Source organism: Carcharodon carcharias, chromosome 21 (genome assembly GCF_017639515.1).
Source record: "Carcharodon carcharias isolate sCarCar2 chromosome 21, sCarCar2.pri, whole genome shotgun sequence".
Taxonomy (NCBI): domain Eukaryota; kingdom Metazoa; phylum Chordata; class Chondrichthyes; order Lamniformes; family Lamnidae; genus Carcharodon; species Carcharodon carcharias.
The window spans coordinates 20,603,928-20,617,529 of NC_054487.1; the positions used below are offsets into that span (position 1 = coordinate 20,603,928).

The 13,602-nt window shown below is 42.9% G+C and overlaps 1 protein-coding gene and 1 non-coding gene across 4 annotated transcripts in view; both read left to right on the forward strand.

The window, feature by feature from the left end:
* The first annotated feature begins 4,115 nt into the window (after window positions 1-4,115).
* LOC121293446 lies at window positions 4,116-4,322 on the forward strand. The gene has a single exon (XR_005946526.1). It is a non-coding gene; the product is annotated as a small nucleolar RNA U3 (small nucleolar RNA).
* An 8,365-nt stretch (window positions 4,323-12,687) lies between these two features.
* braf (B-Raf proto-oncogene, serine/threonine kinase) overlaps window positions 12,688-13,602 on the forward strand; it is a 143,777-nt gene continuing 142,862 nt past the window's right edge. For all 3 annotated transcript variants that reach the window (XM_041215781.1, XM_041215778.1, XM_041215779.1), the window contains exon 1: window positions 12,688-12,794. In XM_041215781.1, coding sequence (XP_041071715.1) covers window positions 12,696-12,794 — 99 coding nt within the window. In that variant the 5' untranslated portion in view covers window positions 12,688-12,695. The remainder of the gene's footprint in view (window positions 12,795-13,602) is intronic.

The window sequence follows — 13,602 nt, forward strand, 5'->3', positions numbered from 1 at the left end:
AGACTGAGTTTAGGGAACTTGTGTTGACTCTGCAGTTGAAGCAATGGAAAGTTCAGAGTTTGATTTTGGGTGTCTCGTGAGAAGCATCAAGTGAATGCTCAAGAATTCACTGGAAGAAAACCATTTGCATGTGTGCCAGTCCCAAGCAAGAAGCCCTTGTGTCAAGTTAGTGGTAACTTTTCACTGGCTTATAAGCCTATGAAGATATTGCTAGGGGAAGAAATATTGAAAAATTGAAACATCTTCTTGTGTTGTGTCTTGAGATATTATCAACCATTTTTTTCTGATGTAACATGGTTCATTTTTCTTGTTTAATAAATGTTTTTTTTTGTGTTAAAGGTTCATCAGCAGACTCGTGTGAATTTGTTCAGTGACTTTCTCCACGGTTTTAAAAAAAATGTTATGATCAATCAAGCCAGGCTCCACTCTGGAATCGGACTTGTCCAGTAGTAACATCAGCTTGGACTGTAACAGTCTCTATTGGCCTCTCTCTTTCTTCTCTCTGCAATGGCCTCACTCTCTTTGGAATGGCCAATCTCTTTCCCTCGTTCTGCAATAATCTTCTCTCTTTGTAATCACATTTTTGCCTGTACTTGTGATGTTTTCTATGTCTCTCTAAATCCATCTCTCTTTCTCTCTGCAATAACATATGATGTCTCCATCTCTCTACAATGCCTGTCACTCAGCTATGACCTCTCTCTGCAATGAAATCTCTGCAGACAGTATGTCCATAATGACTCATCTTTCTCTCCCTGTAACAATCTCTCTCTCCCCTGTAATAATCTGCCTCTCTCTTCATTAATCTATGTCTCTATCTGTAATGAACTAGCTTGCTCTTGCCCTTTATTGTTCGGTCTTTCTCTTAACTCCCTACAAGAACCCGCTTTCTCTTTGCCATCCAAAAGTCTGTCCCTCTCCCTCCGCGCCCTCCCCCCACCCACACTCCCTCCTCCCCATTTCTCTCTCTCTCTGTCTCTCTTTCTCTCTTCTGGCAGTGACCTCTCTCTTTCTCACACAAGATGATTTTAGATGAAGATCATTAGTTCATTCAGAATTACGCTTTCCATTCCTATATTCAATTGTTTCTTTGATGTGTTAAGCATATTCGACTTCATCATTCTGACTACATATCCATTCCAAGTCTTGATTAGTCCTAATGTTACCTTCCACTAGTTCAAATGTGTGTCACCTTCTTGAAATATCACTGATTAGCCTTTTCCATCATCACTGTTCCTGTGCTGTTGAGCTGCATAAGACAGTGACCAATTCTGCCTTGGACTTCATCCTCCAGCTTGTGTGGCGCAGTTCAGCAGAATTCATTATTATTGATTTGCATAAAGCTCTTCTGTTGATATCCAGCTCCTTTCTCATTTGACTTCCAAATTCATGTTTGCTTCAGGGTTTCTATGTCTGTCATTTTCAAAATGCTCTCTGAAGCACACTGCACTGGAAGCTGTTAAGATTCCTTGGGATGCCTTTGTTAGATCACCATGTTTCTGTTCCACACAGAAACATTTTTTTTATTCAACCATGGGCTGTGGGCATCACGAGCTGGGCCAGCATTTATTGCCCATTCCTAGTTGCCCTTGAGAATGTGAGCTGCCTTCTTGAACTGCTGCAATCCATGTGGTGTAGGTACACCCACAGTGCTGTTAGGGAGGGAATTCCAGGATTTTGACCCAGTGTCAGTGAAGGAACAGTGATATATTTTCAAGTCAGGATGGTGAGTGACTTGGAGGGGAACTTCTAGGTGGTGATGTTCCCATGTGTCTGCTACCTATTTTCTTCTAAATGGTAGTGGTTATGGGTTTGGAAGGTGCTGTCTAAGAAGTCTTAATGAGTTCCTGCAGTGCATCTTGTAGATGGTACACACTGCTGCTACTGTGCGTCGGTGGTGGAGGGAGTGGATGTTTGTGGATGGGGTGCCAATCAAGCTGGCTGCTTTGTACTGGATGGCGTTGAACTTTTTGAGTGTTGTTGGAGTTGCACTCATCCAGGCAAGTGGAGAGTATTCCATCACACTCCTGACTTGTGCCTTGTAGATGATGGACAGGCTTTGGGGAGTCAGGAGGTGAGTTACTCGTTGCAGAATTCTGACCTCCAATTTGCTCTTGTAGCCACAGTATTTATATGGTTAGTCCAGTTCAGTTTCTAGTCAATTGAATGTTAATAGTGGGGGATTCAGTGATGGAAATGCTATTGAATGTCAAAGGGCAATAGTTAGATTCTCACTCATGTTGGAGATGGTCCTTGCCTGGCATTGTGTGGTACAAATGTTACTTGCCTGCATTGCACCTCCCACCAGCTCAAATGCTTACACCTTGGTGCGTTTGCACGTGCTGGCTGAATGGGAAGTACAAACTGGTTTGAGCACCACAAAAGCACTGGGCCAGCTGTCGGAAGCTATTATTATCCAGGCTTCTGACACTCAGAGGAGTGCTGGAGTCCAGGCTGATGCTGAGCCCCAAGCTGATTACAAGCCTCTGAAGTCGTCCATAAGTTGGCAAATGTTAATCATCCAGCAGGAAATGTGTACTTCCTCAGTGCTTCCTTCAAGTGATGTTTAACATGGAGGAGCACTGATTCATCAGCTGAGGGAGGGTGGTACGTGGTAATCAGCAGGAGGTTTCTTGCCCATGTTTACTTGGTGCCATGAGACTTCATGGGGTCCAGAGTCGATGTTGAGGACTCCCAGGGCAACTCCCTCACGACCATATACCACTGTGCCACCACCTCCGCTAGGTCTGTGATGCCAGTGGGACAGGACATACCCAGGGATGGTGATGGAGGAGTCTGGATCATGAGCTGTAAGATATGATTCTGTGAGGATGACCATGTCAGGCTGTTGCTTGACTAGTCTGTGAGACAGCTCTCCCAATTTTGGCCCAACCTCCAACGTATGAGGACTTCGCAGGGCCGACAGGGCTGAGTTTGCTGTTGTCATTTCTGATGCTTAGGTCAATGCCGGGTGGCCTGTCCGGTTTCATTCCTAATTGTCTTTCTAGTGATTTGATACAACTGAGTGCCTTGCAAGGCCATTTCAGAGGGCATTTAAGAGTCAACCACTGGATCTAAAACACATAAAGGCCAGACCCGGCAAGGATGGCAGATTTCCTTCCTCCAAAGGGGCATTGTTGAATCAGATGTGTTTTTACCATAATTGACAATGATTTCATCTTCGTCATTAGACTTTTAATTCCAGATTTTTATTGGTTAAATTCAAATTCCACCATCTGCTGTGATGAGATTCGAACCCGGGTCTCTAGAGCATTACCCTGGGTCTCTGGATTACTGGCCCAGTGACAATGTCACCCTGCCACCACTTCCACTCATAGACAGTGCATTGCTCTTAAATTTCTCAACTTTGTTTGTTCTCTAATTACATTGGATTTCCAGGTTGAGTGCAGTGTACCAAAAGCTCCATTAGCTTTTCCAATGTAAGTTTCGACATCGAGCATCCCTCTCTGTGCATTCTCTAACATTGCCTTTTTGGTGGTTGGATGCACAGTTTGCAGTTGTTCACCTTGCAGATGTAATTTGTCTTCAAAGTCATCATCAACTTCCATGGCCTAGGATTTTGTATTGTTGTTGTATAGCCCAACTTTCCTGGCTGTGTCTGAAAATCTATTTATCTGGATGTCTTCTTTATTTTTATTAATAAAGCACGTCATCTGTAAATTCAAGGGATATGACTAAACTAAAGAAGATTAACAATCGACTTTTATAATTAAACTGAACACTTTAATTGCCTTTTTTTCCCCTCAATTCTTGTTTTCTCAAAAAACATTATTCATGGTATCACTTAGGATGCTGTGCCTCCATTTTGTAGATTTGGCATTAATTGCTCCCAGTGCTGAGTTGACAACAGGCGATGTTTTGTGTGTTGCTCTTGGTGTTGTAGGAATCGTGCTTGATGTTGCTAATGTGTTGCTTGTTGTTGATGTTGCTTCACTTGTTGGTGATGCTGTCAATCTCTTGTTAGTGATGTTGCTATGGTGTTTCGATGGCTTTTTCCTGCTTTGCCACCTCAGGTTTGGGTTGAATACGATTCTGTTCCTTCTCATTTGCTTACTGGTTTGGGTCTCGTGATCTATGACCTTGGAGTCTCAGCTTCACTAACTATATTTTTAGGGATCATTTCTATAGTTTTTTTACTTGAGAAATGTGTTCTAAAAAGGTTGTTCTCACTAACCATGTGGAGGACATATAGCATTTCCTTCTGAGTGTGAAGTGGTTATAAGTATTGCTTTTTGCAAGAGCATTTAGCCATTGATGATTGAAAAAAAAGAACCTTCACCAGGTTCCATGTTTTCATGATTGGATCCTATACATGTACAGTTTTCCCTTTCAGTAACTCAGCTAGGGGTTTTCCAAGATTGTTGAGGTGTTGACCTCTTCTTCCTGTGCATCAGTGAGTTTTGTCTTATTTCCTCCTGGTCACTTGGAGGGAGCTTCTTGCTTGGGAAAGTCCTCTTGTACTTTCTGCACATTTGCATATATATACGTCTGCTAACACCCAGTGTCCCACAAATCTTTCTTTTGTACTCATTTGAGTATAATCAGATAAACAACTAAAGCTAATTAACTGATGAACCATCCCTTAAGGAGGCACATTAACAAATAAATAAAACCCTTAATGGAAACATAAAATTAAATTAAAATAATATTTCAGGGGCTGATGATGCGCTCTAGCTTCTGTGGTGCCCACTGGTCACAGAAGGCCTCAAACTCCCTCTCCAAGGACACCTGGGCTCAGGTGTAACCAGGGAAGAAGGGCAGACAGTCTTTCTTTCATATGCTCTTTTGAAAAACCATGTCAACAAATATAAACAAATTAATTAATTGAAAGCCCCCTAAATGGGCACTACAAAAAAAACCAAAACTTTCAAAGGAAACAAAACTTGCAAAGGACACTTAATAAATGAAACTAAAATGTTGTTTTGGAGGCTGATGGTGCACTCCAGCCCCCTACAGCAGCTCCCACTGGTCACAGAAGGCCACAAGTATATTGGCGGACACTGCATGCCCCCTCTCCAGGGACACCTGGGCGCAAACCTAGCCGCAGAAGAGGGGCAGACAGTCGGGAGTCTTTCTTTGAAACTCTTTTTAAGCAAGACAAAAGTCAATAAATTAAACTACAAATCAATAAATCAGAGGGGGGTGACAGCCCCTGGTGGGGCACTGTAATTAAAACAAGAACGTGAAAGGAAACTTACAAAATCAAATCAAAATGTTATTACGGGGGGTGATGCACTCCAGCCCCTGCGGTGTCCACCGAGCACGGAAGGCTTCTAACGTACTGGTGGACCCCGCGTGCACTCTCTCCAAGGACACCCAGCCGTGAATGTAGCTGTGGAAGAGAGGCGGACATTTGGGAGTCTTTCTTTTATATGTGCTCAAGATACTGAATCAATCAATGCCCTTCACCTGTGCATCCTTAACATTGATAATATAATTAACATACCATTAACAGATTCGCCTCAGCTTTAAATTAAAATTCTGTAACACACATCTCAAAACAAATTGAAGAAGAGAAAAAGGAAACAATTTTTATATTCTGTATGTCACATCACAATACAACACTTCCCTCCTCTAGGACTCCCAATGGTCTTTTTGTATAAGCATTCCATTTTGTAAAACAATCTGACTGTTGGTGACTTGCACTGACCCACTTTGTCTTGGAAATTTATAATTACAACAAGAAACAATCTCTTTTACAGTAGCAATGTCAATGCTTAGCCTTTTCTCAGTCACACTCTTTGTCAAATGTAAATTATCCCACAAGGAACTGTTATCCACGTAGCATTGACTGGGTAAACTTTTCTGGGAATTCCTTTTGTATAGCATTTCCCTCAAAATGTTTGCCAAGCGAAGTCCCATATCTATCACTTCTACCAGAGCCAGTGGGCAGGATATTGAGTCTGGTGAGTTGGGGACAGGACCCGCTCACCGACGCGTAAAATGACGTGGGATGAAGTTGGGCAGAACTCCCGACGTCACCCTGCGTGATTTCCATTTTCAGGTCGGCGGGGGCACAGCCAAATCAGCTGTGCACCCACTGACTTGTCAATGGTCAATTGAGGCCATTTAAAAACTAATTGAACTAGTTAGTGGACCTGCCCTTCCAACCTTAAGGTTGCTGGGCAGGCCGGGAGCCCTGGCAGGCTTCAGAAAAAGCCTGAAACCTCATTCACTGGTGGGGTGAGGTTTCATGTAGGTTTTAAAAAATGTAATAGAAGTTTAATTAAAAGTGATGGACATGTCCCAATTTTACCCATTTAGAACGTGATAGACCTAGCGGTACTCAAATACCCATCTGATAGATTGGCATAAGAAGTAATACCAGAAAAGGACTAATTTCATATCCTTCGGATCACGTTGGCTGGAAACTTGAGCACATATTTCTCTGAATTTAATTTCTTTCATGTTTTATATGCCCTCAAAATCTCTTCAGTTGTAACGTGTTTCATCATAGTACTTCCAAATGTCATAACTGGCATTGGGTCTTGTCTGACTACATAGTCAGGTTAACTGTTCAGTCAAGCTTCTTAACTGCTCAACAGAAGATACAAGTTGCTTCTAAGAAATAGAGAGTAACATAGAGACAGTGGCAAAAGTTTGAAGAGCTAGGGGAGTGGGTGTGTGGATTCAGAGCATTCTTAAGAAAATCAAAGTGTGACCTAACAGGAAAGCAGGTAAGTGCTTGATTTGTTGGTGAGTTATTTCTCTTTGTCTCACCTAAACTAGGGAGTTTTAATTGGGGTAAGTATAACATTAATTGAAATAATAAGAATATAAGCACAAGCAGGACTAGAAGCATTGATTAAAATTTAATTAAGGAAATAATTCATTAATTAAAACACAATAAGGATGGTAGGGCAGGTGATGTGTTGCAGCTGTAGTATTTGGGGAGTATTGTTGCAAGTGTGATTTATGGCAAACACGTCTGCAGTAAGTGCCTACACCATGAGGAATTCTGGCTCAGAGTTAATGAGTTGGAATCTGAGATTCAGACATTGCAATGCATCAGGGATGGGGAAAGCTACCTGGACACTTTGTTCCAGGAGGCAGTTACATCACTTATGCAAGGGTCTTCTGATTTGGTCCGTGGTCAGGGACAGGAAGGTGTGACAATGAGTGAGGCAGGTATGGGGATTGAGAAGATAGAAGCCACAGCCCTTGCAATTGTTCAAGAGGTTTGAGATCCTTTCATGTTGTACGGATATGAATGGGGGATGCAAGATGGATTAGCAAACTGACCATGACACTATGGTGCTGGGGGCCATTCAGCTAGGGGAGTAAATAGAAATGTAGTGGTACTAGAGTCAGGGAGGACAGTATAATCAGGGGAATAGATACAGTTCTCTGCTGCCGAAAGCGGGAGTCCAGAAAGCAGTGTTGCCTGCTTGGTGCCAGGGTTCAGGACCTCTGCTCAGGGCTGGAGAGGAACTTGGAGTAGATATAGAGAGGACTAGGAAAGAGGTTCTGCTTTGAGAGAATGAGCAGCTAGAGGCTAAATTAAAAAGCAGAACCACAAATGTAATAATCTCTGGATTATTACCCAAGCCATGAGTGAATTGGTGTAGGGTAAATAAGATCAGAGAGATGAATATGTGGCTGAAAAATTGGTGTGGGAGAAATGGGTTTTGATTCTCTGGGCACTGTTACCAGTACTGGGGAAAGTGGGAGCTGAACAGTTGGGATGGTCTTCACTTGAAACATGCTGGGACTAACGTTCTGGTGAGACAGGTGACTAGGGAAGTAGAGAGGGCTTTAAACTAAATAGTGGAGGGGAGAGGTCATGTGGTAAAAGTAAGAGAAAGGGCAAGGCAATAGAGCAGGGTAGCGTCATGGTAATCAGAATGTGTCAGAAAGGGACAGAGTGTACAAACCTAAGAGTGCAACAGTAGATAAGGGCAGAGTTTGCAAGAGTGGTTAAAAAAAACAGAATTAAAGGCTCTATATCTGAATGCATGCAGCATTCATAACAAAATAGATGAACTGATAGCACAAATAGAAAGAAATATGTATGACCTTCAGAGACATGGTTGCAAAGTGATTAAGACTGAAACTTAAATATTTAAGGCATTTTGATATTTCAGAAAGACAGGAAGCAAGGAAAAGGTGGTGGGGTAGCTCTGTTAATTAAGGATGATATTAGTACAGTAGTGAGAGATGACTTTAGTTCAGAAGATAAAGATGTAGAAGCAGTTTGGGGTAGAGATAAGCAATAGCAAAGATAAGAAGTCATTTCTGGGAATAGTTTATAGGCCCCTTTGCCCTACAGTAGCTACATTGTAGGGCAGAGTAAACAGGAATAAATTTTGGGACCTTGTAAGAAAGATACTACAATAATCATGGATGATTTTTATCTTCATATAGATTGGATGAATCAGATTGGCAAAGGTAGCCCAGAAGATGTGTCCATAAGAGTGTATTTGGGACAATTTCTTGGAGCAGTACTAAGTAGTGCCAACAAGGGAGAAGACTATATTAGACCTGCTAATGTGCAATAAGACAGGATTAATTAATGATGTCATAGCAAAGGCGCCTCTAGGCAACAGTGATCGTAACATGATAGAATTTCACAGTCAGTTTAAGCCTAAGAAGTATGTGTCTAAAATAAGGCAACTCCAAGAGTATGAAGACAAGTTGGCTAAAGTGAACTGAGAAAATAGGTTAAAAAGTAACACTGCAGAGAAGCAGTGGTAGGCATTTAAGGAGATATTCCATAACTCTCAGCAAAGATATATTCCATTGAAAAAGATAGACTCTGGGTGAAGTGTGCACCATCCGTGGCTAATTAAGGAAGTTAGGATAGGACCAAATTGAATGCAGAAGCATACAATGCTGCGAAGATTGGTGGTAGGTCAGAAGATTGGACAGATTTTAGAAACCAGTCAAGAATGACTAAAAAAAAAATGAGGGAGAAATTAGAGTGTTAGAGAAAGCTAGCTGGAAATATAAAAACAGAAAGTAAGAGTTTCTACAAGTATTTAAAAAGGTAAGGAATAACTAAGATGTTGGTCCTTTACAGAGTGAGACTGGAGAATGAATAATGGGGAACAAGGACATAGTAGGTATTTCCTGTCTGTTGTTACTGTAGAAGACAAAAAAAAACACCCAAAGAATATGTGAAAAACAAGACGTAAAAGGGAGTGAGGAACTTAAAACAATCACTATCACCAAGGAAAAGGTATTGGGAAAACTATTCAAACTAAAGTTTGACAAGTCCCCTGGACCTAATGGCTTTACCCTAGGATCTCAAAAAATGTGACGGCATAGATAGTAGGTGCATTGGTTGGGATCTTCCAAAATTCCCTAGGTTCTTGAAAGGTCACAGCGGATTGAAAAATTGCTAATGTAACACCTCTATTCAAGTAAGGAGGGAGACGGAAAGCAGGAAACTATAGGTTAGTTAGCCTGATGTCTGTCAGGGGAAAATACTGGAATCCATTACTAAGAGAGGTAATAAGCAGGACATTTAGAAAATCATAATAAAATCAGGCAGAGTCAACATGGTTTCATGAAAGGGAAATCATGTTTGACTAATTTATGAGCGTTCTTTGAGGAAGTAATATGATAAAGGGGAACCTATAGATGTGGTGTACTTGGATTTCCAAAAGGCATTTTAAGAAGTGTCACAAAATACGAGCACATGGTGTGTAGCGATGGGGGGTGTAACATGGATAAGGGATTGGTTAGCTAACATGAAACAGAGCTTAGGGATAATTGAGTCATTTTCGGGTTGATAAGCTGTAACTAGTTGAGTACCACAGGGGTCAGTGCTGGGGTCTCAACTATTTAAAATCTGTATCAATGACTTGTATGAAGGGACTGAATGTATGGTAGCCGAATTTGCTGAATGTATGGTAGCCAGATAGTAAGAAAATAAGTTTTCAAGTGAACATAGAGATTCTACAGAAGGATTTAGATAGGTTAAGTGAGTAGGCAAAAACTTGGCAGCTAGAGTATAATGTGAGAAAATGAGAATTTTTCCACTTTGGCAGGAAGAATAGAAAAACAGGATATTATTTAAATGGAGAGAGATTGCAGAACTCTGAGGTACAGAGGGATCTGGGTGTCCTGGTACATGAATCACAAAAAGTTAGTATGCAGGTACAGCAAGTGATTAGGAAGGCAAATGGAGTGTTGATGTTTATTGCAAGGGGAATTGGGTATAAAAGTAGGGAAGTATTGCTGCAGCTGCACAGGGTCTTAGTTAGGCCACAGTTAGAATACTGTATACAGTTTTGGTCTTCTTACTTAGGAAAGAATATAATTGCATTAGAAGCAGTTAAGTGAAGGTTCCTCAGGGCGATGGAGTTATTTTCTGAGGAAAGGTTGTGCAGATTGGTTATATACCATTGGGGTTTAGAAGCTGGAGAGGTGATCTTATTGAACCATATAAATCCCTGGGGGGATTTGACAGGGTAAAAGCTGAGAGGATGTTTCACCTTGTGGGGAGTCTAGGGGAAAAATTTAAGAATTATGGGTCTCCCATGTAAGGAGAATTTTTTTTCTCTCAGAGGGTCATTAATCCATGGAATTCTGTTCCCGAAAGAGCAGAGGAGGCTGGGTTATTGAATATAGTCAAGGCTGAGTTAGATAGATTTTTGATCGACAAGGAAGTCAAGGGTTATGGGGGCTGACAGGAAAGTGGAGTTGAGGCCACAATCAGATCAGCCATTATCTTATCAAATGGCAGGCAGGCTTGTGGGGCTGAATGGCCTACTCCTACTCCTAGTTCTTGTGTTCTTTGGATGTAGGATCATCTTTCTGTGATGACCTGGCCCGATTTATTGGGATATGATTAACACTTTCTCGATATGATTGTTGATTCAAGGTTACCGCCAACCTATTCTGATTATCGTCTAACCCTATGTTTTAAAGACTGACTCCCAATCTTAAATTCCCCTCTTATTATAAAAAGTTACTCAAATTCCGCAGAACCTCCCCATAGAGAATCATCGATGTACATCATAAAGATACCAGCAAGTTTCTCTCTGTGATACCAGTAGAAAATTGCTGGATTTGCTTTCAGCTGAATACAACCTATTTTCAGAAAGACAGACCTCACTGAGAAATACCAAACCCTCGACACATCTTTTAATCCATAAACACATTTATTTAATTTCCACAGCTTCCCTTCTATATCACTCGCATCATTGGGTAGTTTCAAAAACAGTCCTCTGTGAAATTTTTCACCCTGGAAAAGTTCAACTTTTATATCGACTGACAATTATTCCCACAAGTATTTGGCAAAAAGAGCACAGAAAATCTTCAAGATCGCTTTTCCTGCTGTGGGGAAATCCATTCTAACATCTTGACCACCAAGAGTCTCTTCGAAACCACAAGGCCACTAGTCTCGCTTCAGTCTTTTATGTCCCATCAAGAAGTACTTTTTCCGTATATATCCATCTGTGTGATATGTGCCCACCTGGCACTTCAGAGTAGACACCATATTCCTTCCAGCTATCCAATTCGTGTGGCTTTGCCCCTCATTAAATTATGTACAAATTTGTTTCAGCCACCAAAACTTCCAAATCATTGGCCTTCTACTTCTAGTTGTGTTCCTAGTTTGTTCTGTTGTCCTTGTTTTATTGCATAGCCTACTCAATTGATGGCCCCTGCTTGCCCTCCTATCTCTTTCTGGTCTACTGCTATGCGATCCCTCCCTCCCATGATCAGAGGCTCTGTTGTCAATTTGTGATTGTTTCCTAGCACCAGAGTCACTTCCAGGTCCACAATGGGGACTCACATTGCATTTTCTTGTTTTCCACTGTTTCATCCCATTTTGCCAGTCCATAGACTTTTCTGCTTGTGCGTCATCTCAGACTTTAAATCGGCGTTTGAATTTGATGGTGGCTTTCCCTGCTCACCATACAATGGTCACATCTCCATTCAATGGACCCTTCTGTTATGGGCATTACCTTAGTCCCGAGTTTTGGGTGTTGTCCGGTTATGTGCTTTGGTATCACTTTATCTATCGTCATCCTGCCCCTTACTGACTGTATTCTGTTCCTCATAACTGTCAAACATTTGCCTTTATGTGAGATTTGGGTGTGACATCAAATTCTATTAATTGTTCAGATTTTGAAAGTTTATAACCAATCCCGATTAACCGAGGTGAATGGACCTTAATAGTTTGACTATCATATTGGAGAACTACTGCCTTCCCAACACACCCTCGCTTTAAGACTAAACGTTAATTCTGGGGATTTAACATTTATCTGATGGTCTAATGTGGTTCCGTAAAGCCCACCAAAATTTCTCTGTACCCCAGTCTCTCTCTATCTCCCTGTCAGGACCTGTATCCCAATCTCTTTCTATCTCCCTGTCAGGACCTGTATCCCAATCTCTTTCAATCTCCCTGTCAGGACCTGTATCCCTATCTCCCTGTCAGGACTGTATCCCAATCCCTCTCTATCTCACTGTCAGGACCTGTATCCCAATCCCTCTCTATCTCCCTGTGAGGACCTGTATCCCAATCTCTCTCTATCTCCCTGTCAGGACCTGCATCCCAATCCCTCTCTATCTCCCTGTCAGGACCCCCATCCCAGTCTTTATCTCCCTGTCGGGATCCCACTCCCAGAAGTCCCTGGCGCGCGGCACGTGCTCCAGATGACGGTTTCCGCCGGCGCAGAACCGCCCTCAGACCGTTAACGTCACATCCGGCCGGGCCTGGCTTTAAGATGGCGGCCGCCAGCCCCGATCCGCCGACGTTAAACGGCCCCGAGGAGCTGATGGATCCGGCGGGGGACGAAATTGAGGACCTGAGCGTCCCGGAGGAGGTGAGAGGCGGGTCCGGGGGGAGGGAACCAGGGGAGAACACACCACCCCGACGCTGCCGGACAGGTTGCAGAGAACACCGGGACTGTCAGAGGGTCTGGCAACACTGGGGTGCAGTGGCTGCGGGAACAGGTCTGTCAGCGTAAAACATCCTGTTATAGTGTGCGTGGTGGGTATCTGTCCCCGTGTAACACTGGGGCACAGTACTGGTGGGGTCAGGTCTGTCACTGTATAACACTGGGATACAGTACTGTTGGGGACAAGTCTGTCACTGTATAACACTGGGGTACAGTACTGGTGGGGACGGGTCTGTCACTGTATAACACTGTGGTCCAGGACTGTTGGGGGCAGGTCTGTCACTGTATAACACTGGGGTACAGTACTGGTGGAGGCAGGTCTGTCACTGTATAACACTGGGGTACAAACTGGTGGGGACGGGTCTGTCACTGTATAACACTGGGGTACAGTACTGGTGGGGACTGGTCTGTCACTATAACACTGGGGTACAGTACTGGTGGGGACGGGTCTGTCACTGTACAAGACTGGGATACAGTACTGGTGGGGACGGGTCTGTCACTGTAAAACACTGGGATACAGTACTGGTGGGGACGGGTCTGTCACTGTATAACACTGGGATACAGTACTGGTGGGGACGGGTCTGTCACTGTATAACACTGGGGTCCAGGACTGTTGGGGGCAGGTCTGTCACTGTATAACACTGGGGTACAGTACTGGTGGAGGCAGGTCTGTCACTGTATAACACTGGGGTACAAACTGGTGGGGACGGGTCTGTCACTGTATAACACTGGG